At 35.3% G+C, this 26,221-nt stretch overlaps 2 protein-coding genes across 7 annotated transcripts; both read right to left on the bottom strand.

Annotated features, from left to right (window-relative positions):
* Positions 1-4,298: 4,298 nt before the first annotated feature.
* Positions 4,299-10,028, bottom strand: LOC132303774 (ethylene-responsive transcription factor TINY-like). 3 transcript variants are annotated; one of them, XM_059801191.1, is made up of 3 exons: positions 9,803-10,028; positions 8,076-8,164; positions 4,299-7,971 (listed from the first exon to the last, which is right to left on the bottom strand). In XM_059801191.1, exon 3 carries the CDS (start codon positions 5,258-5,260, stop codon positions 4,541-4,543), a length of 720 nt encoding a protein of 239 aa, XP_059657174.1. In that variant the 5' UTR covers positions 5,261-7,971; positions 8,076-8,164; positions 9,803-10,028; the 3' UTR covers positions 4,299-4,540. The 3 variants fall into 3 exon arrangements, with proteins under 3 accessions (XP_059657174.1, XP_059657175.1, XP_059657173.1); XM_059801192.1 differs by having other exon boundaries at positions 4,299-7,718; positions 7,883-7,971; positions 8,076-10,028; XM_059801190.1 differs by having other exon boundaries at positions 8,076-10,028.
* Positions 10,029-10,159: 131 nt separating this feature from the next.
* On the bottom strand, positions 10,160-24,099 carry LOC132303776 (uncharacterized). 4 transcript variants are annotated; one of them, XR_009481326.1, is made up of 6 exons: positions 23,663-24,095; positions 22,935-23,048; positions 22,763-22,833; positions 17,092-17,337; positions 13,440-13,563; positions 10,160-10,610 (listed from the first exon to the last, which is right to left on the bottom strand). XR_009481326.1 is itself a non-coding variant. In XM_059801193.1 (6 exons), the coding sequence occupies exons 1-5, from the start codon at positions 23,834-23,836 to the stop codon at positions 13,800-13,802; spliced, it is 714 nt and encodes a 237-aa protein (XP_059657176.1). In that variant the 5' UTR covers positions 23,837-24,099; the 3' UTR covers positions 10,160-13,563; positions 13,797-13,799. The 4 variants fall into 4 exon arrangements, 3 of the variants coding, with proteins under 3 accessions (XP_059657176.1, XP_059657178.1, XP_059657177.1); XM_059801193.1 differs by adding an exon at positions 13,797-13,908 and having other exon boundaries at positions 10,160-13,563; positions 23,663-24,099; XM_059801195.1 differs by having other exon boundaries at positions 10,160-13,563.
* Between the last annotated feature and the right edge of the window lie 2,122 nt (positions 24,100-26,221).

Here is a 26,221-nt window from a genome sequence, read left to right on the forward strand (position 1 = left end):
GATGAGTATGGGGTTTTGCGGATTTTATACTCTCTTCTCAAACTTGCCCCTAAACAGATTAGGATGATTCCAAATCTGTCTCAATAGAAATGGGACGGAGCGGGTTAAATTAACATCCCTAATTGCGAATATCCATTCAAATATTTCTGATGTGTTAAAGAGTGAGAAATTGTTATCAAAAAGAATCAAATCAATCAACCAAATCATAATTAATTGAAGTACATCTAATATACCAATTCAATTTTGGTTATGGCACATATAAGATAACATTTAAATAGATTTTTTCAGATAGCACATTATGTCATTCTTCAATGGATTTGGCTATTTCTTGTTTGGTTTATTCCATCTCCTCATGTTAATTAATATATTATACCAAGATTATAAAAATGGTGATGTAGTTTAGTACAAACTGCAAAAGGCAAACAATAATTATCTGTGTTAGTTGTTATAACATGACCCATTTTTTTTTTTTTTTTTTTTTTTTTTTATATTTAAATAATGTGGTTTTGCAGTGCGGGCTGCATCATTTCTAACTGCCAAAGAATCCATGGATACACTAGTCTCACTTGATATCATATATGATGATAATATTTCAAGCAAATTGATGTCTCACAATTTTTTATTGTTCTTGTTTTTTAAATTATTTAAATCACACAAGCATTGCAAGCAAGAACAGGGTTTGAAAATTTTAGTTGTAACTAACTAGCAAAGTTAGAGGTAGGTTGCCCTAGGGGCTTGGCAGTGATGGTAGAGGTTCGGGGCTGGCATCCAATCGGCCAGTGTTCGACTCCTACCAAATTTTTTAATTTTTCCGACTTACTCGGTATATCTTTGGGGTGAGACTCTGCACCCCAAGGTTTGTAACCTAAGGTGGGTCCCGAAAGGGCCCTGCCTAGGTGAGTTCCTAGTGCTAACTAAAAAAAAAAAAAAAAAGTAAAGTTAGAGGTAGGTATAAGTTCATTTGTGTGCAATTAGGGGCAAGAAAAAAACAATTTAATTTGTTTAATTCACTTAAATATTAGTGGAGTTGGGTTGTCCTTTGCTATACCACATCTTTGCACAAGTTGAGCGCGCGCGCACACACACACAAATACATATACAAACTATTGATCCGAATGATGGGACAGTAAGTTGTCTCCCTTCCCTAGCCGTTTAGCAAACACTCACTTTAATGGCCGTTGAGAGGCAATTTGAATAGACTTCACTAAATTGCTCATTGATATTACACACAAGCAAATGATAGATATCTATTAGAAATCAAAGAAATTATCATAATTCATGACCAATAGAAGAGTTTGTGATGTCATTTGTCATCAATGATTTGTGACTTCTGTGTAGAAAAATGAGACACAAACACAAATGAGGGCAAACAAAGGAGTGGAATAAAAATCATTCCAAAAAACCCTAAATTTGATCCCATATATGCCTAATTGCAAGTGGAATTGGCAAATGCACAAGAATGTGTGCAACCTAAATTAGGTACAATTAACTTTGTATGCATCATACAAATTGACAATAGCTGTAAGTTGTCGTTTTGTTAGATTATGACATATTACATAAAATCAAAACCAAAACCAAAAAAAAAAAAAAAAAAATAGTCTTCTTACATTCTCAACCTTAAATTGTATTATCCAAGTATTTATTTATAATTTACCAGCATGTTAATTATCTTTACTTGGGTGCATGTCTCGGCTCTCTGTGTATGATTAATTCTTTCCTTTTTTATATTTTTATTTTTATATCTCATATGCGATTCGTATCGATTAGTTTATATTGACTTTGTATGAGTCTATTACATCGCGATTGATACCAATATCGCGACCGTGACAGATATTGCGAACCATATATATATATATATATATATATATAGTATTTTTCAAAGTCACACGTTAATTTTAATTTTAAAAAATTTAAAAGAGTGACAGAAGAGAATCAAACTCAGAACATCCATCACGTCAGTTGTCGTGATTAAATCTTAGAAGTTAACATTCCAAGGAATATGTTTCACTTGATTAGATTATGAAATATTAGAATGTACTTTAAAAGAAGTGAGCAGAGGCCATTTTCTTTCTTAATCTAGAAGTTACTTACAAAGAGGAATTCCATTATATGAAAACCCCAAAGGGACAAAAGTTGAACTTTAGCATAGTAAGAACACTATTAATAAGATACAAGTCCAACTCTTTACATGGATTCGAATCTCCTCTTACGTGGAGGAAAGTCATGTTGCCCGTCAAAACGGTATCATTTTAATGCACAATACAAAATTCAACGAGATTCACGTGGAGCGGCTGGAGCCTCTCAACATGAAGCCCGTTGCACACAGAAAGAGCACAAAAACCGTCCCCAACTCATAGCCCGCTATACAAAGAAGGAGCCCAGGATCCCATCCATTCCCACTTTATTATAAATAAAGAAAAGTAGAAGGGCTACCAAGTTCCCCATCTTTTGCTTTCAAAAAATAATAATTTTTTTTTTCCACTTTTGTTCAATACAAGAGAGTCCTAATTGTAACAAAAATTACTAAAAAAGTCTACTGACAATATCCATTTCTAAAATCTTTAAAGTTACCTTTATAGAGTCGGATGAAGAAAGAAAACTTTTGAGCATATAGCCACAAATGGCTAAACAAAACCAATCACGGAATTTCCAAAAACCCCCCCTCCCCTAAATATATATATTATATATATATTTAGATACAGTGATCATTCACCATCAAACTTTAATTTTTTGACAAAGGAGGGACATTTCATTATGGTAAACATTCAACTAAAATATTATGGAGAGAGAGAGAGAGAGAGAGTTTGACCCTATTGGCATTTCCATGTATGGTGGTTGCTTTATGCATGGGATCCTAATCCATATCCCAATCCTTTTTCGATATTCACTAGTTTTGTATCGCTGTTAAATCAAAAGTGCAACACCACTTATATAACGGCCTTATCGTTTCGACAAAGAGAAGTATGACATATAAGTCTTTATTAAGATAATGTCAGTCTGTCACATCATTAATGTATAAAATTATTGTGTATTTTACACAACCTTCTTACACAGTCACATTAACATATTTTATTCATTCATCTTTTTCATTCCATTAACTTATCATTATGTGGGGTCTAAGCATGCCAACAACTGCTAAAAATTAATAATTCAAATTTTTTGTGTAAATCTATTACGTTACATCACATAAAAATGCGGCAATCATATAAGATTCATGCAACATACAGGTATTTTCATATATAATTGTTGTTTTTTTCGAGGGATCCCAATCCCGATCTCAATCCTTCCCGGTTCATCACTCGTTTTCAATCACTATTAAATCAACAGTGCAACATATTATATTATAATGTAATATATTACAATGCTATAATGCCATTAAATTGATAATTTAACGCTTTTAACGTACGTTAGTTACTGTTTTGTTAATTAAAATCGTTGCATTAAAATAAACGATCTAAAATTGTTGAGTTGTCGATTTAAATACAGTGAAACCGGTTTGCTGCAGTGGTACGCATATAAAGAGATATTTATGTTGCCTCTCATGTCAACCAAATGGGGGAAAACAAAATATCATCTAGGTTTAGACTTGCTACTTGCGAGCAACCAGTACTCCACACAGTCCCCTTAAAAGAAGAACAAAATTCCAAAGGAAACTGCGTGAGTCAGCAGAGTTCATGTAGTTTTCAAATTATGTGTGCTTATATATGGGAAAAAAAATAGATTAATTATGTACCCAATTTGGGAAAATTTGTCACTGTCACACCACTCCCCATCATTCACCATCTTCCATCTGCCAAAAATTAAACCTCAACAGCCAGCACACAAAAAAATAAAATAATAAAATAAAATAAAAAAGAAAACTAGGGTTTTGAGTAGTGGATTACACATTCTGCATCGAGTACTATACTTTTTGTTTTGGCACATCCATAATTTTTTCCTTTTTCTAGCTTCAACTATTATTTCACAAGAACCAAGTTAGTACAGATATTTTCTCTTTTAATTAATTTTATTTTCCTTTTTTTAATTTTTTCAATTAAAATCATGTTTTACAATAATATTAGTATTAGTAGAGGAAGAGAGGAGGATTGTGCTTAAATACATTTTTAATGTAAAAACTTAAACCAAACAATCTATCTATATATATATATATATCTAAAACAATTTTTAGAGGCTTATGAAAAAAGTATAAAATAAAAATAAAAAACAGTAAGGAGTGCATAATTCCCCCAGATAGACCTAGATATTAAAAAAATAATATACATATATAGTAAAAAATATATAAATATTCCTGAGAGAGAGAGAGAGAGACGTTAATGTGTATATACCAAACATGGAAGGAAATTTATGACATTTCCTCTTTCACTCCTAACTGTACAGTTAGATACATTCAAGAGGTTACAAGCTGGAAAGCATGAGAGAGAGAGAGAGAGAGAGGGAGAGAGATTTTAGCCCTTGAAAGCAAAACCAAAAGAGCTAAAATGAAGAAAAGAAGAACCCAAACACATACTTACAAAACACACACACACACACACGCACAAATTCAACACTGATAATTCCACAAGAGAGTGTCAAAACCAGTAGATATCTGATCAGAAACCAACCCACAATCATCACCGGCAGTGTGCAACCACGGCGGAGGATATGGCCACCCATCAACACTGTCGTACACAAACTCGCTGTTCAACTCGGCCGAGTCACAACTCGTCTCCAGACTCGGCAACTCAACGATTTCGCTCAATTCATCGGAATTCGACAGCTCCATAGCCGAAACCAGCGACGACAGCGACGCCGAAGGAGAGTCGTCAAACGTGTCCATGGCGGCCGCCTTCGCCGCCGCCGCCTGCACGTCGCTCTTCAGCAGCGACACCGGCCGCGGCAGCGACCCGGCGAGTTCGGGGAAATTGAGAATCGCCGAGTCACCCTTGATGCACAGCGCCGCCACGTCGTGGGCCCGAGCCGCCATTTCTGGGTTCGGGAATGTGCCGAGCCATATGCGTGATTTCTTGCGAGGCTCACGGATTTCGGACACCCATTTGCCCCAATTGCGCATTCGGACTCCCCGGTACACCGAGTGTTTGCTGCTGTCTCGGAGCCTCTTCATCTTCTTGGCTTCTGGGTCTTGTGGTTTGGGTTGGTTTGGTGAGTTCGACACCGAGTTTTGAGGGAACTGAGTTGACCCGGGTGAGGATGGTGATGATGGAGGTGATGAGAATGAGTTGGAACTGCTCTCTGGTTCTGAATTCTGATGGTCAGTACTCATTTTTATTTAACCGATGATGACCCGGTTGCTAATACAACAAACCCAGTGACAATTTTTTTTTATATATACACGTCTATATATGTATATATGTATGCATATATTTTCTATATATATAGTATTTGCTATACTGGGTAAAGGCTGCGCAGAGACAAAGAGTAGTAGTGTGTTTTGTTGGGGCTAACTAATTTTGGATGCAGTCTAGAGAGAGAAATCAATATGTTTATAGAGAGAGAGAGAGTGAGCAATGAGGAAATGAAGATGACATAGATGGATATATATAGATAGAGGAGAGGGATATAAGTAGCATACACCTTGATAGTTAAGCCAATTGACCAATGACTTTATTCATTCATTTCCCAATGACCCATTTATGTTGATGTATAAGGTTAGAGAGCGAGAGAGAGAGAGAGGAGAGAGAGAGAGAGAGAGAGAGGGGACCTAGTGAGAAATGGGTCACCCTACTAGACCTTATTGAACAGTGGGGGCCACTTTCTCTTGTACCACATAACCCTTATTAAGTCCAACTTTTGATATCTTTCTGGTTTCACCTATTTTTAGACTGTTCATTTATCCCCTTATCATGTTCCCTTCCATCACCAACCCTAGATATTCATTAGTTTTGTCTCCTTACACTCTTCTTTATTCCCCAAAAAAAAAAAAAAAAAACTTACTTAGATATTCACCAATGTCAAAATATATATATATATATATATACACACACACACAAACACTAAATATGAGTTGTCTAATATTACTGCATCCTACGACTCATAACATACACACGTGTTTAACACGGATTATTACACGTATACATATGCTGTGAGGTATTATATGTCAATGTGAGATATCCTATGAATAGAATACAAGTGTCATATTGCATCGGACAGCTGGCACACATTCATTCAAACACGTGTATACTGTGTGAGCCATCGGATGCAACACCAAATCCCAACAATACAGTATGAGGTGAAAACAAAAAGGGGGTTTTACAGTGTGCCATCATACCATATAATATTGGATTTAGCATTATGTTATTGGGCTTTTTTTATTATTATTTGTTGCGATTGGTATCTTGAGGCACTAAACTAAGGTTTACAATGCCACCATGTTCAGAACTTGTGGACTACGTTGATTTGGTCCCAACTCACGAGCAAGAGAACAAAATGAAATTTTCTACATTGGGTCCAGACCGGGGAAAAAACAGCTCACAATGCTTCACATTATATATATTGTGTTAGCATATGCATATGAACAAAATATTTTTGTCTCCAAATCAAAAAAATTGTCTCCAAATGATTACATTTTTTTTTTTTTTGAGTGATTTTGTTTAAATCAATGACAAATAGTATTTTTTTTCCAAATCAATTTGAACCCATATAGAGAATAACATCAAAATGTTGGTAATTTTTTTTTATTTTTAATAATAGTCAAAAAAAATATTAAAATCTACGGCCATTAATGTAAAAAATTAAATCTCTATGAATAATATATTGGGGTCCATGGTTTGTTACATGAGTAGATTGTTCATGTTATCTCTTAACTCTCAGCCACCAATGCATTAGTCACACATCTTGTTTGGGTCCCAAAACCTAATTCCACCTATGCTGCAACACTACGTGTTAAGAGGCTGTGCCATGTCACAATCCCTAGGCGACATGGTTATTTATATGGTGGTCTAACCCTAATAAATTAACTTACCCTACATATATGTTAAATGAGGCCCTTCCAAAGGATCGGTCCTCCTCTCTCTCTCTCTCTCTCTCTCTCTCTCTCTCTCTATATATATATATATATATATATATTTAAAATCTGTATCACTACGGATTTTTATAACATCATTAATGTAGGTTGAAAACCTAATGATTAGAAGTCAAAAAAAAAAAAAAAAAAAAAAACAATGTCCTCTAGTATTTTCCAACCAACTAGTTAATAATGTAAACAAGAAACAAAGGCTTTAATGGAGGTTGTTCAATGCACACCATTCAAATCATTTTGTTATAACGTACCTTTCTTCTGCAAATTCACAGTCCAAAAACGTTTGACAGTCTTATCATATTCTGATCTTCGACATGCTAATTTTGAGCATGTTCAATGGTACCTCTAGATGTGAGCTGGCAACGAGAATAAAATTGATACCCGTGACACCAGAAATTATTCAGGTACCGATAATATTGTACGGTCAAACGCTTATCGTAAAAAATAGTAAATATTTACTGAACCGAACTCCGAAATACTACATAGTCCGCATTCCCGAAATGCCTAATATTTTTCCCGTGATACACAATCGCTTCAAACTCCAAAGTACTACATAGTCCATACTCCCAGAATGCCAAATATTACACAATCGCTTCGAACTCCAAAGTACTACATAGTCCACACGCCCAAAATGCCTAATATTTTTCCAGTGATACAAAATCACATAGGAGTTGGCTTGTGTGGTTAATCCTTAGGTAGGGAACTGAGAAAATAGTATTCTGAAGTTACTACTTATTATGAGAAAAATTCATTATTGTATGAAGTTGTTTCCAAACACAGCCTTCACTATTCCAGCTTATAACCATCTTCTAATAAATGAAGTAAACTTGAACGCTCAATTCTCACCCAGAAGAGGTTGAATTGTACCTCAAACAACTGAGCTGTTGGTCGACAAGAACTCGGACCCATAAGAGAACAATGAACATCATTGAGATCATCTTGTGGCACTCGTAATCCTGCAAGAACAAACACAGCCTTCACTATTCCAGCTTATAACCATCTTCTAATAAATGAAGTAAACTTGAATGCTCAATTCTACCCAGAAGAGGTTGAATTGTACCTCAAACAACTGAGCTGTTGGTCGACAAGAACTCGGACCCATAAGTGAACAACGAACATCATTGAGATCATCTTGTGGCACTGGTAATCCTGCAAGAACCAATACTGATACGACTCGTCGGAGACCTAAAATCCATGGCCACACATTTGCTTGAAGGAAAGATTTTGTGAATTTAATGGCGCGACAACTGGGTCACATCTACAGGGATTGTACCAAAAACCTTGAAATTGTGGTGGTGGAACCTGGAACCTACAACAAATTACTTCAATCTACTTGGATCGTGCGATCTGTACGATCCTTCGGCTTGTATACCATTACTCTGAAATATATTTTACCTCTACCACAGCCACAACACTTGGATCATATAGTCTCTCAGCTGGGCTCATGTTTTCATGATCTTAAGTAATCTTTCTGTATGATTTTTCAGTTTGCACAGCTTTTTGCCAAGCACATTCTATCATGATGTGCCTATGGCAATTGTTAGGTCACCTAGATCATGCTCAGCTGGACTCGTATTTTGCTCTTAAACTACTATATATGTTTATGAGCTATGCTAAGCACAGTCGCGACAGGCTCGGTCCTCGGATCTTGTGAGCCCCCCATAGATTTGAGGACTGAGGTTATCCCGGATACATTCAAAATTAAGTACTACATTGATCATATTTTGGCATAGTGCACAATGATGATCAGAAATAACAAAACCAGACTAGTAAAACAACCTATAAATTGAAATAGAAATGTTGCCCTAATGTATCAACAATAATCTTTTCCCAGAAAATTATGTCAAGAACGGCGATTTTCGCATTGGTTTATTAGGGGCACCCTATTCATCAACAACAAACTTCCTATATCACTGGCTTTTATCAAATCTAGAGCACTATTATGCATATAACACCATCGCAAACATGAGACATAATGCACACATATAACACCCCACCTTGTCTCTCACAAAATAAATACTAACCCTCCAATCTATTTTCGCCTGAATCGATGCATTGCCGAAATTAATACCATCCCACCACAGAAATCAGTTAACAAGGACCATACAAGACATTGTCACAACTAACAACCACCTGTTATTCAGAATCTTCATAAGCCAGTAGCTTTCCTTTTGACTAAAAGGCCGGTAAATGGGGGGCTGTACTGGGTCATGTGGTCCGGTGGGTCGTGGGCGTCACATGCATCAAGCGCAGAAAGGGAGGATCAAAATTTAATTCTACAAACACTAATTAACAGGGCCATGCATGGTACTGACACCTGAATCAGCTGACCATAAATCTATAAGATAATAATCTTACACACTAAATGTGCCTTGTATTTCGTATGCTCGCTCGATTCACATGCAATTTATATATGTGGCCATGCATGCTCATCATGTACATTAGACATATCAATTTCTCAACAACTTTGAGTTAAGTTCTGAATCGTGACCACAGGTCTGCTACATTTGCCTCTGTTACACTCAGATATTCATGCTTTTCTATAAAGAAAAAATAAAAAAGCTCCATGGCACTGTCATTGTCCTCATGGACTACATGGGTTTTTCTTTTTTTACTCTTGGTGCTGTTGCTATCCTTGGTCATAAATATTAAAGGCAGATGACAATCCCCAAGGAACATATTGACAGATATTTATGCAGGTGGGGACAGGTAACTTTCCATCCAATAATTTATCATCTAAAGTCAAATTAACAAGAAAAATATATCGTAAGGTAAAAGAGGTATTACCTGGTGAAATGTCCTGTCCGCGCAACATGTTGGGAGGAGAAGACAGGAGATAAAGACCTGATGATAGACTCAAACTCTCGAACTTGCATCAGTTCGAGTTTCTACCATTAAACCAAGCAATGACACCTTGCATATATATATTTATTTTGAAAGGTAAGCAGTGAGAAGAATTTATTCAAACAAAACGGCAAAGACAAATTCAAAGCACATGGAATCCCTATGTCCGCCAATAAAACAAACGGCAAAAAGGACACCATAGCCAAATAGGCCAACCAAACATACAACAGACCATAAAATGAGCACCAGAAAAGCCATACTTATAAAACTGAAGCCATTAAAATTTAACATTTCTAATTCACCTACTAAAAATGATCTGAACCCAATCTAAATATTCCCGGCAAGGCCAAAAACAGAACCATCCACCCACATATACTGTTATCAACAAAACTCAGTGAAATGCTAGAAGAGTCCCTGCAAAAGTCCACATCACCGCAAGTTGGAAAATAAAGCATAAAGCGGAACTTGTGCTGAATGAACTACCAGAGATATGCTGTCTTGCATCTTCAAATCAAATAGCACATCAGAATAAGCCATCTAATCGCTAACCAACTGCTACACAAGATTTTCACAGATGCTCAAAAGTTATATTCTCGAACGTAGACATACAGCTGATTATAAACACGAAAGCCCAAACTGATAAGAACATGATTACATATGCATCATCCAGACAGTTATCAAGCTTCCAGGATACCTTCAGAAATCACAATTCTCTGCAAAGCCACTTATTGGTAGGAGAATTTTCCACATTCTGCAGAGAAGAAAGTTTGAATCGAAACTCTGCCACAATATCTCTTTGAAGGGACTTAAAATCCTTGGATTCATTTGTGAATAGTTTGAAACTAATTATCAAAGGCAATGAAGAATATTTCTAAAAAAATTTATTGACCTATATTAATGAGTCAAAAGTATTTTTCAATATCTTCTTTACGAGAAGAAACACTACCTAATTGTAATTGTTAGGATTACGAGTCCTGTGCTAGCAAATTCCTACTCATGATAATTTGCCTGCAATCACAAGAGATGGTGGAGATAAAGCTCAGCTAAGAACTTGGAGAAATCTCTCAAGACTCGATTACATTTCTAGGGTAAAATTAGTTATAGTCAGTCTAGGGCCACCAATTGAGAGCCTCTGAGTAATCTAGGGAGAATCATTATTATGAAGAGAGAAATACTGTTTATCAATCTAGAGATACTATACATGATTGAGAGATCTAAAACACTGAGAACAGCAGAATCAACCACATTCAGCAAGTCAACCGATCAAATTAGAGCAGAAGAATTGAATAAACAATGGAGAAATACATTGTGTGGGAAGCGGATCAGTTGAAAACCTATTGGAAGTCATAAAAAATAAAAATAAAAATGTCTTAATGTAAACAAGAAACAAAAGCTTTAATGGAGGTTGTTCAAAATACACCATTCAAATCATTTTGTTATAACGTACCTTTCTTCTGCAAATTCACAGTCCAAAAACGTTTGATAGTCATCATATTCTGATCTTCAACATGCTAATGTTGAGCATGTTCAATTGTACCTCTAGATGTGAGCTGGCAACAAGAATAAAATTGATACCCGTGACACCAGAAATTATTCAGGTACCCATAACATAGTACGGTCAAGCACTTATCGTAAAAATAGTGAATATTCACTGGTCCGAACTCTGAAGTACTACAGTCCGCACTCCCGGAATGCCTAATATTTTTCCGTGATACACAATTGCTTAGGAGTTGGCTTATGTGGTTAATACTTAGGTAGGGAACTGAGAAAATAAAGGTATTCTGAAGTTACTAATTATTATGAGAAAAATTCATTATTGTATGAAGTTGTTGCCGAACACAGCCTTCACTATTCCAGCTTATAATCTTCTTCTAATAAATGAAGTAAACTTGAATGCTCAATTCTCACCCAGAAGAAGTTGAATTGTACCTCAAACAACTGAGCTGTTGGTCGACAAGAACTCGGACCCATAAGTGAACAATAAACATCATTGAGATCATCTTGTGGCACTGGTAATCCTGCAAGAACCAATACTGATACAACTCGTCGAAGACCTAAAATCCATGGCCACACATTTTCTTGAAGGAAAGATTTGTTATTTTAATGGCACGACAACTGGGTCACATCTACAGGGAATGTACCAAAAACCTTGAAATTGTGGTGGTGGAAGCTGGAACCTACAACAAATTACTTCAATCTACTTAGACCGTGCAATCTGTACGATCCTTCGGCTTGTATACCATTACTCTGAAATATATTTTACTTCTACCACAGCCACAACACTTGGATCACATATTCTCTCAGCTGGGCTCATGTTTTCATGGTCTTCAGTAATCTTCTGTATGATTTTTCAGTTTGCACAGTCGCGTAGATCATGCTCACCTGGACTCGTATTTTGCTCTTAAACTACTGTATATGTTTACGAGCTATGCTAAGCACAGTCGCGACAGGCTCAGTCCTCGGATCTTGTGAGCTCCCCAACAGATTTGAGGACTGAGGTTGTGCTGGATACGTTCAAAATTAAGTACTACATTCATCATATTTGGCATAGTGCACAATGATGATCAGAAATAACAAAACCAGACTAGTAAAACAACCTATAAATTGAAATAGAAATGTTGCCCTAACATATCAACAATAATCTTTTCCCAGAAAAATTCTGTCAAAAATGGCGATTTTCGCATTGCTTTATTAGGGGCACCCTACTCATCAACAAAAAACTTCCTATATCACTAGCTTTTATCAAATCTAGAGGACTATTATGCATACAACACTATCACAAACATGAGACATAATGCACACATATAACCAACAACTTGTCTCTCACAAAATAAATACTAACCCTCCAATCTATTTTTGCCTGAATCGATGCATTGCAAAAATTAATACCATCCCAGCACAGAAATCAGTTAACAAGGACAATACAAGACATTGTCACAATTAACAACAACCCGTTATTCAGAATCTTCAAAAGCCAGTAGCTTTCATTTTGACCAAAATGCCTGTAAATGGGGGGCTGTACTGTGTCATGCGGTCCGGTGGGTCGTGGGCGTCACATGCATCAAGCACAGAAAGGGAGGATAAAAATTTAATTCTACAAACACTAATTAACAGTCCCATGCATGGTACTGACACCTGAATCAGCTGACCATAAATCTATAAGATAATAATCTACACACTAAATGTGCCTTGTATTTCGTATGCTCGATTCACATGCAATTTATATATTCATTGCGAACATTAGAGAGATCAATTTATCAACAACTTTAAGTTCTGAATCATGACCACAGGTCTGCTACACTTGCCTCTGTTACACTCAGATATTCATGCTTTTCTAAGGAAAAAAAAAAAAAAAGCTCCATGGCACTGTCATGGTCCTCATGGACTACATGGGTTTTTCTTTTTTTACCCTTGGTACTGTTGCTATCCTTGGTCATAAATATTAAAGGCAGGTGACAATCCCCAAGGAACACATGAACAGATATATATGCAGGTGGGGACAGGTAACTTTCTATCCAATAATTTATCATCTAAAGTCAAATTAACAAGAAAAATATATCGTAAGGTAAAAGAGGATTACCTGGTGAAATGTCCTGTCCGCGCAACATGTTGGGAGGAGAAGACAGGAGATAGACCTGATGATAGACTCGAACTCTCGAACATGCATCAGTTCGAGTTTTTACCATTAAACCAAGCAATGAAACCTTGCATATATATATTTATTTTGAAAGGTAAGCAGTGAGAAGAATTTATTCAAACAAAACGGCAAAGACAAATTCAAAGCACATGGAATCCCTATGTCCGCCAATAAAACAAAAGGCAAAAAGGACACCATAGCCAAATAGGCCAACCAAACATACAACAGACCATAAAATGAGCACCAGAAAAGCCATACTTATAAAACTGAAGCCATTAAAATTTAACATTTCTAATTCACCTTCTAAAAATGATCTGAACCCAATCTAAATATTCCCGGCAAGGCCAAAAACAGAACCATCCACCCACATATACTGTTATCAACAAAACTCAATGAAATGCTAGAAGAGTCCCTGCAAAAGTCCACATCACCCCAAGTTGGAAAATAAAGCATAAAGCAGAACTTGTGCTGAATGAAGTACCAGAGATATGCTATCTTGCATCTTGAAATCAAATAGCACATCAGAATAAGCCACATCTAATCTCTAACCAACTGCTACACAAGATTTTCACAGATGCACAAAAAGTTAATATTCTCGAACATAGGCATACAGCAGATTATAAACACGAAAGCCCAAACTGATAAGAACATGATTACATATGCATCATCCAGACAGTTGTCAAGCTTCCAGGATACCTTCAGAAATCCACAATTCTCTGCAAAGCAACTTATTGGTAGGACAATTTTCCACATTCTGCAGAGAAGAAAGTTTGAATCGAAACTCTTCCACAATATCTCTTTGAAGGGACTTAACATCCTTGGATTCATTTGTGAATAGTTTGAAACTAATTATCAAAGGCAATGAAGAATATTTCTAAAAAAATTTATTGACCTATATTAATGAGTCAAAAGTATTTTTCAATATCTACTTTACAAGAAGAAACACTACCTAATTGTAATTGTTAGGATTACGAGTCCTGTGCTAGCAAATTCCTACTCATGATGTTTTGCCTGCAATCACAAGAGATGATGGAGATGAAGCGCTCAGCTAAGAACTTGGAGAAATCTCTCAAGACTAGATTACATTTCTAGGGTAAAATTAGTTACCTTAAATTAGTCTCAAAATTATGTTTTGGACTTGTTTTTCAAAATTAAGGTTTAAATCTTTTTTCGAAATGGAGATTTTACTGAAAAACAGTGAGCATCAACGACAAGTCATTGAAGGAATTCCAAAAGGGTTCGATTGATTGGTGGATCAATCGATAGTTTTCAAGAAAAGTGTTTCTGAAAATCACAATGTCTCAATTGATGTGTTGATCAATCGAAGCCTGTCTAGTAGCCTGGTATCGATCGAACCCTACGGAAACGTATTTTTGGAAACTCTACCTAATCAGACTTTTAAAAGGATCCTACTTACCATACAGCATGGTACCCTTTGTTGGATATAAATATATGGTTGTAGTCAGTCTAGGGCCACCAATTGAGAACCTCTGAGTAATCTAGGGAGAATCATTATTATGAAGAGAGAAATATTGTTTATCAATCTAGAGATACTATACATGATTGAGAGATCTACAACACTGAGAACATCAGAATCAACCACATTCAGCAAGTCAACCGATCAAATTAGAGCAGAGAAATTGAATAAACAATGGAGAAATATAGTGAGCATCAACGACAAGTCACCGAAGGAATTCCAAAAGGCTTCGATTGATTGGTGGATCAATCAATAGTTTTCAAGAAAAGTGTTTCTGAAAATCACAATGTCTCAATTGATGCGTCGATCAATCGAAGCCTGTCTAGTAGCCTGGTATCGATCAAACCCTATGGAAACGTATTTTTGGAAACTCTACCTAATCAGACTTTTAAAAGGATCCTACTTACCATGCAACATGGTACCCTTTGTTGGATATAAATATATGGTTGTAGTCAGTCTAGGGCCACCAATTGTGAGCCTCTGAGTAATCTAGGGAGAATCATTATTATGAAGAGAGAAATATTGTTTATCAATCTAGAGATACTATGCATGATTGAGAGATCTACAACACTGAGAACATCAGAATCAACCACATTCAGCAAGTCAACCGATCAAATTAGAGCAGAAGAATTGAATAAACAATGGATAAATACAGTGAGCATCAACGACAAGTCATCTAAGGAGGAATTCCAAAACGCTTCGATTGATTGGGTGATCAATCAATAGTTTTCAAGAAAAGTGTTTCTGAAAGTCACAGTGTCTCGATGTGTCGATCAATCGAAGCCTGTCTAGTAGCCTGGTATCGATCAAACCCTACGGAAACGTATTTTTGGAAACTCTACCTAATCAGACTTTTAAAAGGATCCTACTTACCATACAACATGGTACCCTTTGTTGGATATAAAAATATGGTTGTAATCAGTCTAGGGCCACCAATTGAGAGCCTCTGAATAATCTAGGGAGAATCATTATTATGAAGAGAGAAATATTGTTTATCAATCTCGAGATACTATACATGATTGAGAGATCTACAACACTGAGAACATCAGAATCAACCACATTCAGCAAGTCAACCGATCAAATTAGAGCAGAAGAATTGAATAAACAATGGAGAAATACATTGTGTGGGAAGCGGATCAGTTGACAGAGCAGACAACTTAGAGATTCAAGTGGAGAGTTTGGTTTGTCTGTTTTAAGAGGTAACTAGGGGATTCTAGGGTGGAATCTAGTAACCTAATTGTAAAACTTCTTTCTAATAATGGAGTGTTCATGGCTGTACGAGGTCCCGCAGTTTCTCCTGTTTGGGGTCTTCTACGTAAAAGTTCGTTGTCTCTGCTCTAATTATTTTATGTTCTTTGTGATTATGTGAATGCACTTCATATATGATATTGAAATAATTAACTGAAAATCAAACAAGGACTAGTGATAATTTAAAAGTTAATTAGTTTCAAATTATTATCAATAAGACATACCTAGGTCTAGTTCACAGTGAGCACTCTATTCTGTCAGAGCCTTAGGCTACGATCTAATCCCTCACTAATCTTCCTGTAATTTGCTGAAATGAATTTGGACCTCTTTGAGAAAATTTCATGAATTCAAGAATTGGTACAATTTTTCCTAAATAAGCAGTTATACAGATAGCTCTAAAGTAGTCAGTTCAAACTTATGATAGCCAGAGATAAAACACAGAAAATCCATGTTAGAAGGCTAGATTCTAGAACTTTGCTCTATGTCACAGAATAGAAAACTAGCATCATGAAGTGCACAAGAGAGTTACATCAAACACTATAATTATCTCAATGATCCAAAGCTTTATAACTTATTTCATCATCATATATGCTATTAGATTCATACCCCCACATATCTGCCATTATATTCATACCCACAAAAACAAATTTGGCACATCATCAACACAAATGCATCAGAAAAGGATGTGTTAACTTATTCTTTATTATTGCTTCCATAAATCAAAATTCAGACAATATAAAGAATGTATCAATCTATCATCTGTTCGATTATTTCAGTCACCTGCCTTGTTGCAGTTAAATCTAAAGGAGTTTATAAAGAAATTCTCTGAAATTGCTGCTACAAACAGCAAAAGAAGCCTTTTCTTCTTACCCTTTCCTCCTCTTGGGACTTTTTATAAAGTCAATATCATCATCGCTGTCATTGATAATTCTTTTCTTGGCTTTTACATCACCATTTTTCAACATCTGCTGCTGCTTTTTCAAACTCTCAGTTCTACTTGGTTGTGGTGGTGGAGATTTAATGGGAGTTCCCATCCGAAGTTGCTTTTGTTTCCTTTGCTTCTTTTCGCATGCCTTCTTTGCTCTTTCAGGTGACAATAAACCATGTTCCATCATCCTGTATGGTGGAACGCATTATCTCTCTCATAAATAACTAAAAAGCGGAATGTCTTAAACCATGCAGAATACCAAAAATAATAATGATTATTACAACTTTGGCAAAATAATGCACTTTTGAGCTTTCAAACCAAGGTACAAAAATAGGGGAAACATCCGAGTACGGTGTCATAGATTACACTTGGCAAGAAATCACTTTATTTTCCTATTTGTGACAATTATATTTTGGACTCCATGTCAATAAATTTGTGAGAACAAAGAGAAATGGTGTTGATATACACATTGCCTCACACTACAACAGTTAAAAGTTTACAGACATCAGATACACGAGAACATGTTCATCAGATGACATGGTACATAGTAGCACAAAAACAAGAAACGGTTGAAGAAATAATTGAGTAATTGACCAACTAAGAGCAAACTTCCACAATTAGTAAATGTTTAAGCGGATGGTTATAGAACAGAGTCTCCTCCACCTAAATAAAATTTAAGCTGAAGGATAGCTTTTACTAGTACTCATATTGTACATTCAACACAACTCAACTCAATGCAAGTTACATAAGTTGCATGATAAAGTCTTGTCCCAACCATTTGGGATTTACACGAATCCATTTTGTACATTTAATACCTCAATTAACTTTGTTTGGGCCTGTGAACCATGGAGAGTTTTATTTATGAACAATAAACATGACAGACTATATATAGAATTACAACTCATGCAACAAAAGCAATGTCACTGCAAAAGGTTTGTGCAAAATCTCCAGTTGCAGTTGGAAGTGACTTAGTTGAAGTCTTTACTTCAATCTGCTATGTTAAAGACTCTAATTACTTAAGGTGCCAAAAATTAATCATAAAAACCAAAGATAAGACAGTATGGTCTTTTATGTTCCACTAAATATTTGAAATGCCACACAAAGTTTTCCTAGATCCATCACAGTTTTTCCATGCACCACCTAGTCTAAAATTTAACATGTAAAACTAGTCTAAATATTTATAATTCGTTAGCATAAATAATAGACAAAATCCCTACCCGATAACCTTCCCAACAATAACAGATTGGCACATTCAATAAAAGCTAATGTTAATTCAATATTCATGTTATTCTATGAGTCAATGCTAGCACCCACAAGGAGAAAAAATAACTTTCATACCTGCAACCTAAAATAGCCACCGGACTACCTGAGAGCAACTTTCAGGAAAACAAAATTCTTGCACTCGTCACGGACATCCATTGGTATAAACTGGGAAAATCACCTATAGCATTGATTTAAGTATTCAGTTCTAGTATGTTAGAGGTTGATTTCTTTAATCAAGAGAAGAGCAAGTCTATCATGAGGGTGCTCTCACTGAGCTTTTACCCTCTCAGTTGTCGGATTGAGAGGCTAACCTCTCAGTCTTGATCCAATGGCTGAGAAGACACAAGCTCCGTGAGATTGTTCTCATTATACCTTTTTTCCTCCAAGGAAATGATTAAAGGTTAACTACAGTAAACATCCAGCATTCAGTGATAAAATCATGATTGGAGGAGCAGAAGTCAAATTCATCATTAGATCTTTTAAAGTCAAGTGAAAGGTTGTTCAAGCTTGGCTATTTAGGAAAACAAGCTCAAATATGTTCAAGCCCACTCATTTCATTGTTGAACAAACGTGAACAAGCTCTTAATCAAGTCAACCAGAGCTGTCAGCTTGCATCAAGGTCTTGCTTCGAATGGTCATCAAGTATGGTTAAATTGGAATTGGTGGATAGTAAATGAGACTAGATGGAAAAACAGAGTGTAGGAATTTTTTGGAAGATAGGACAAATTATATAAACGACTTGTGGTGTTCAAGCTTGGCTTGTTAGAAAAACAAGCTCAAATATGTTCTAGCCCACTAATTTCAATATTGAACAAACATGAACAAGCTCTCAATCAAGTCAACCTGAGCTGTTAGCTTGCATCAGGGTGTTGCTTCGAATGGTCATCGAGTATGGTTAAATTGGAATTGGTGCGTGGTAAATGAGACTAGATGGCAAAACAGAGTGTATGAATTCTTTGGAAGATAGGACAAATTATATAAAAGACTTTTTTTGGGGGGGATAATAATGGAAAATGCAGTAAGTATCCAGAGGTGTAGCTTGACCCGTCTCCTTCAAGTGAATTCTACTGCTTCTAAAAGATCTCATCACTCTTTCTAGATTTTGACAAGACCCTCCATAAGATACAAGATACTATATACTTCTCTGGTACATGTACATGATTTTCATACAATATAGGACAGTATGATCTAACACTTGCTCCTTTTTTATTTGTCCACGGAAAACTAGTAACTTTTGGAAACATCAAGGAAAAGTGCATCACTTCCACAAGTATCATTTTTCTTGACATCAGATACTATGTCTCTTAACAAGAATAACTTTTTAGAAGTAGCAGCAGCCATTGGAGACATTGAAGCCAAATATAGCGAGTCTGTGGAGTAAGGCAGATATCTTCATGAAGGTGCTACAAGGGGAAAAGTATGCAAGGTGTTTCAGCAAAGTACATCAAGGATTCAAAGAGTTAGAAAGTTTTTGCACTTTCCTTCAAGTTTCCAAAAAATAAATATAACGAATTCAAACATCTATTTTTTATTTTTTTATTTTTTTATCATCAGGAGGTATCCCCCCTCCTTGGGTGTGGAGAAGTTTTGATCATGAGACCTCCACTTTTAGAGAGGGGCTCTTGTCCACTTCCCCACCTCCTTGGGGTTAAATTCAAACATCTATTGAAGGATCTAGAAATGCCATGTGTCATAATGCCCCACAAATCATACCAAAGTATCTTCTGAAAATTATGAGAAGTTAGGAAAAAAAAAAAAAAATTGTAAGAGAAAGTTCATACAAATCTAGAGAAAAGGTAACAATATTTCCTTCGGGCACCCTAAGAGAAAATATTTGGAGAAGAGAACGGTGGTGGAATGGGGTTATAGTCTTATAGATACCCACATTAGGTGCCTATTGTTATAAATACCTCACTATTAGCAAAAAAATAAAATAAAATAAAAAACTACTACTAGTTGTACTTAAAGAGAAGTGCTCCAAATAAAATAAAATATTTCCCTTTTCCTCAAAAATCCTTTACTTCTCTTATTTTTGAAACATCAGAACATCTATCTAAAATTACCTTTTACTTTATCTAATCATATCTAATTCTCATGGATCCCTCAACCATTCCAGCAATTCAACATACAAAACCACAGTCACAACAAGGAATACATAGGTAAGGATCTATAGGAAAGAGGTTTCTAACTGGATTTATTCATTAAGTGACGACACTATAGATAAACAACTCTCCAATTCTTTAGTTGAACGAAATGATTATGTTCAAACAAAAACACCAAATAGTGGTCTTGCCTCTCGTCTTGGGTTTCGACCCATGTTGAGCCACACCAAAGCATGATAGATTAGTATAGTTTTCAGATTAAAAAAGAAGACAAAGAAGTAAAATTTGGCATTTCTCTCCAATTCTTCTACTTAAGAAAAGGAGTTTAGTTGGATTGAGTTTGAAGCACAATTATTCTCCAACATAGGTTTGAAAGACATCCACTTTTTTTGTTGGAAAAAATGTAAAAATATTGTCTCAATGGAGATAATCTTATGTGCGTTCAATTTCTCATTATAGAGCCTGAACTTGACTTGAGAAAACCTCGTGTCAACTCTTATGGCTTCAATTTTTCCACGTTTACATGTGGTTTTCCTATTCTAAATTTCTAAGAAAGGTCTTTCTTCGTCAATTGATTGCGTTGGGCTTGCTTTGTGCTGGGATTTTCCCCTCTTCCTTCGTCAATTGATTGTGTTGGGCTTGCTTTTTGCTGGGGTTTTCCCCATAAAGTAATAGTGTTGAGCTTATTTTTGTGTTGAGCTTATTCCTTCCGTATATTCATATGCTGTTCTTGTGGTTAGGTAGCTTGTTTGTCTGCATAAACGGATATGGAGAGGGGACGTAGCTACCAAAGCCATCCAATTGAATCTCTTCAAACTCACAATACTATCACTGAATATAGCTTTTACCTTAGCCTCCTCTCAAGTCAGTACACTCACCACTCCAAGTCAGTGTGTTAGTGTGCTTGGAGTACAATGAATTGCGTCACTATAAGATCACATCACAAAAATTACTCTCATTATTTTTTGTGTAATTCTTATGGTGATCCAGTTCAGTATACTCTAAGCACACTAACGCGTTGACTTAGAGTCAACTACCCCAATGGTCGAGACAAACATGTTTTACAACCTTATAGATAAAAGTGCCCAACCTCTATCACCGACTGCCAACAATGGCAAGTTGCAAGAAACGGGTGAAGTCAAATCTCCTGCGTGTGGATCTCATTTACACACTTAAGTCACCTATAATGCAACTTGAGGACTATGATGCATCTCATGCAAACATATGAAAAGCCCAATGCTGGAATATTTAATTTAATAATAAATAACATTTATTAATAAAAAATTGAATATATAAAAAAATAATTGGTTTTTAGGGCATACAATCCCAACAACCACAACCTCTGTCATTGACAAATCAATTACTAATAATCAATTTTATAAGCAATTTATCTTATGCAAATGAAAAAAAATAAAAAAATAAAATAAAATAAAAAAATCGTATTATTAGAAAGCAACTTCTGGAAAAACACTTGGGTCCAAAAAAGGCACCACTTTTGAAAATTTGCATGAATAACATACAATTCAAGAAGAATATCAACATTTAACTAATATATGATTTATATCTATTTGAGCCAACGAAGGGATCACAAGTCGAACATACAAATCTGCAAGCCCTAATAAAAATCTCATCGCTATCAGCTGCTGCAAAAGACTAACATTTTCAAAGAATAGTTCCATCACAAATTGACATCAAATTGAAGAGAGCAAGAGAAAGCTTCTAATACTTAATCTATTTTTTCAGCTTTATATCCAATGCGCAGTTATCAACAATGTAAATTATGTAGATCTTATCTGTAAATCATATCCAAAGTCATTATTCATTACCAAGAAGAAACTATGTGCAACCACTATTAGTTGAATTAAGGCAGCCAACAAGGCAGTAGCAGCAATGTACCCTCGTCGTTGGACCACCTCTACGAGGTAAGCCAAATTACCAGCATAGGCATCAATTTGACAAAACTAATTGATCATAAACGCGAACCATTTTTACTCTAATAAGGTAATTACATCTTAGTCATTCAGTTTGAGAAACTGCATTAGCTACGATGAAAGATGCAAATCATAACTTTCTAAGTAACATAAACCTTGAACTGTGAGCAAGCAAATAACTGTAGTCAACTTTATACAAAATTGAATTCATATTCAGACATAATAGAAGCAAACATCAAGGAAGTAAACGTCGCGAAAATCCCTTTATGATTAAATAAAGTGTCCAAAAAAAAAAAAAAAATTAAAAGAAAGCTCACCAAAACTCTGCCATTTCACTTGAAGGTATCTGTTCCGACAATGACTCATAAAATATCCTTAGAGGTTCCCTCTGTTGACAATAAGAGTAACATGAAGGAAATCAATGGAAATCAGTCACTATAGAATTTCTTTTAAAAGAACATAACTGAAAGCATGTAATGGATCCAGAACCTCTTCGGGAACATCATACTTCTGGCCTGGCAAGGTGTAAACTTTCTTCTCTCTTGTTTTAACTGTAGTTGTCTTTTTGGTTGTCAATGAACTTGAAGTTGTTTTTGTTCTTACCTTCACTTGAAAAATACACATTCAAACTCATCACAACCAAAACCATAACACAAATATATATACATATATATATAGAGAGAGAGAGAGAGAACACTTGGGGCCTATTTGGTTCAGTTTTCTGAGAACAGTTTCCTGTTTTCGGAGAATAACAATACTGTACAAAAACTTGGTTGGTTGCAATTTTCTGAAAACTAACCAGAATACTGAACCAAACAGGTCCTTAGATTCCCAGTTTCTCAGAGTATCAGAAACAGAAATTGAAAACCAGAATACCCATTCACTGGTGGTGATAAAAAAATAAATAAATAAATAAAAATAAATAAATAAATAAATAAGCAAACATGCCTAAATCACCCAATTCATTTCAAATTATTTAAATCAAACCAGAATCTCAGAGACCCACATCACCCTTCATTATAATTGTTTAAATGAAACCAGATCTCAAAGACCCAAATCACCCAAATCATTTATAACAGGCAAATCAATCCATATGCCCAAATCATTAATCAAGAAACTAACTGAAAAACAAACACAAATAGGTGCTAAAAAGGGTACAAGATTACCGATTCAGGGACTCAAAAAGTGAAGGAATTTTTCTAAGTGAAATGGTTTACCTCAGTTTTTGTGATTGTACCAGTAGATTTAAGCTTTGGATTAAGGGGCTGTTTGGTTGAGCTGTCAACAAGTTTCTTCTTCTTGATAGATGAATCAAACTTGGCCTTTGATGATGATGATGAACCATCATGACCACTGGGCTTGACCTTCACATATTTGGTCTCTGAAGCCATGGCTTTCTCTTGCTGTTGATCTAATGAATAATCTGTTATCTAAATCCTCTCATTAAGCAAAGTATACATCATCTCTCTCTCTCTCTCTCTCTCTCTCTCTCTCTAGCCTGACTTTGTATGAAATAAAAATTAGATGAGAGTAAAACGAAAATCAGGACAAAATTCTGGTGAAAAGAAGGGTAATGCTCAGCTGGAGTTTGGTTGCTTGTTAACGTTGTTTAACCAACTTTTTAGGGTTGTCAGACACTGTTTCAACAGTTATTTATCCTCTTAGGTTACGGACTTGCGGTTGTGCGTATAATAAGTGTGAAAAGTTGAAAACATATTTATATATGCAGTTACAAATTATACAGCAATAATGCAAATTTTAATATATTTGACTAACTTAATCCTTGGATGCCCATATTTACATAACTTATACAACAATTATTAATTGCACTATATGTTTTTTTTTTTTTTTTTTAATTTTATTTTATGGAGACTCCATGCTACTGACCACAAGGCCCTCGATAATTTCACTTCATCAGTTTTTCCATATAAATTATCTCATTAATGCTATTTACATAGCTTATATAACAATTTTTTTTATTTTTTTTTAATATAAAAGATTAATTAGTAGATATAAAAAGTCGATAACTAATATACCTAAAACACCATCGAGGCATCTGCATAACTTATACAACAATTACACTACAATTTTATTTTATGATTTTGCGCTTTGTCATGATGAGATTGTTCCACTGTCACTAGATGACCAGGGTCGACCACGAAATTTTTAAAATTTTGAGAGATTGGATGAACTTTCAAATGCAAGACCCTTATAGCAACTCCAATGGTCTTCTATATTAGGTTCTCAAACTCATAATTTGAGAGATAAGTGAAAAACATGTTCTCCAATGACTTTTCATTTGTCTCTTAAAATTTGAAAATCTCAATTTTTTTTTCTCTTAAATGTAAGAGTTGCCAAATTCAATTCTGTTTAATACCCTACGACGCCGTTTCTTCACATCTCAGCCGACCCTCTCATCTGCAACAACCCTTTCCCTCTCATCTGCAACGTCCTCTTTCTCTCTCATCTGCAACAACCTAAGATGCTGCTCAGCCGTGGTTCTGGGTGGTCCAATCGTGACTCCCTTCGCCGTCGCCATGGTTCTGGGTTGTGGCATGAGCTCCGGTGAAGAGGGCGGCAGCGACCGGAGATCAGATGAATCTGGGTTGTGGCATGAGCTCCCATGAAGACACTTGCAGTAGTAGATTCCTCAGGTCTTCTTAGCCTATTGGTGGGATGGGGTGGTAAGATGAACTGAAATATATGGGTTTTGAGCTTCTGATTCCTGTAGATTTTGTAGTTTGCAGTTGCACAGAGAGAGAGAGAGAGGGGGGGGCAAGTTCTCAGATGGAGGCGATTGGGGAGGCCGATATGATTTACCCTAAAAATATATATATTTTTAATAATTATATAATCAAATATATATAATAAAAAAAATTATATCAAAAAATTAATTCACAAATAGTGATAAAAAAAATTATAAAAAATTTGTTTTTTTTATTTTTGTTTCTTTTTTGATCCGATATTTTAGATTTTTGCTCTTTTTTAATTAGATTTAATTTTAGTTTCCTTCTAATATCTACAAATTAACTTGGAATGTGTCTAATACTAATATTATTGATGCAAGTATAAATGGTAATAATGGTAGTTGAAAAAGAATGGCGGTTGTGTCAAAAAATAGCATTTTGCATCATTGGAGCAGAATTGCTAAATTATAGCATTTCGACACTGTAGCACCTGTCAAAATATAAATTTGGCATCCAATTTAGCATTTTACCATTATAGATGCTCTTATACACAAGGTTTCACATGTACAAAAATTTATAAGAATGAAATTTTCATTAAAATGAGATAATAAACATATAAAATATATTAATATTGAAAACAAAAGAGAATGACATCAGAAGAATTGATTCATCATTCTTTTTCCTTTTTGAGAAAAGATTGAATCAATTTTTAAATTTTCCTAATTTTTTTTTTTTTCATTAAAACACTTCAATCGATGAGAGTGTAGGGGAGTTTTTTTTTTTTTTTTGGCAATTAATCCTAATATTTTCAATTTGGATTTAAATTATAGCGATCTTGGTTGAGATTGATCTAATTACGTGAATCTCCTCCTCTCTTGTTTGAAACATGCACTCAGCTTAACGTTACACATAAAAAGCTAACACTGGTCAACAACAAGCATTGCTGATGTCACCAATTTGGCATTTTAATTTTTTGTTTTTTGAAAAATTATTTTATTCAATTAAAATTATATCTAAATTTCACAGGCAAAATACTAAAATTGAATACTTGTAAATGGATTGGACTAGATTGTGTTTAATAAGTGAGAA

The sequence above is a fragment of the Cornus florida genome, unplaced genomic scaffold (genome assembly GCF_030987335.1).
Source record: "Cornus florida cultivar Cherokee Brave unplaced genomic scaffold, ASM3098733v1 CherokeeBrave_3.0.0_Hap2_Chr04, whole genome shotgun sequence".
In the NCBI taxonomy this organism is placed as follows: domain Eukaryota; kingdom Viridiplantae; phylum Streptophyta; class Magnoliopsida; order Cornales; family Cornaceae; genus Cornus; species Cornus florida.

Coding starts and splice junctions, on each gene's coding strand:
- LOC132303774 (XM_059801191.1), bottom strand. CDS start 5,260: ATGAGTACTGACCATCAGAATTCAGAACCAGAGAGCAGTTCCAACTCA.
- LOC132303776 (XM_059801193.1), bottom strand. CDS start 23,836: ATGGCTTCAGAGACCAAATATGTGAAGGTCAAGCCCAGTGGTCATGAT. Junction 23,049..23,662: donor GTACAATCACAAAAACTGAG/GTAAACCATTTC, acceptor TTTCAAGTGAAG/GTAAGAACAAAAACAACTTC. Junction 13,909..17,091: donor AGTCCCAAGAGGAGGAAAGG/GTAAGAAGAAAA, acceptor GGACTTTTGCAG/GGACTCTTCTAGCATTTCAT.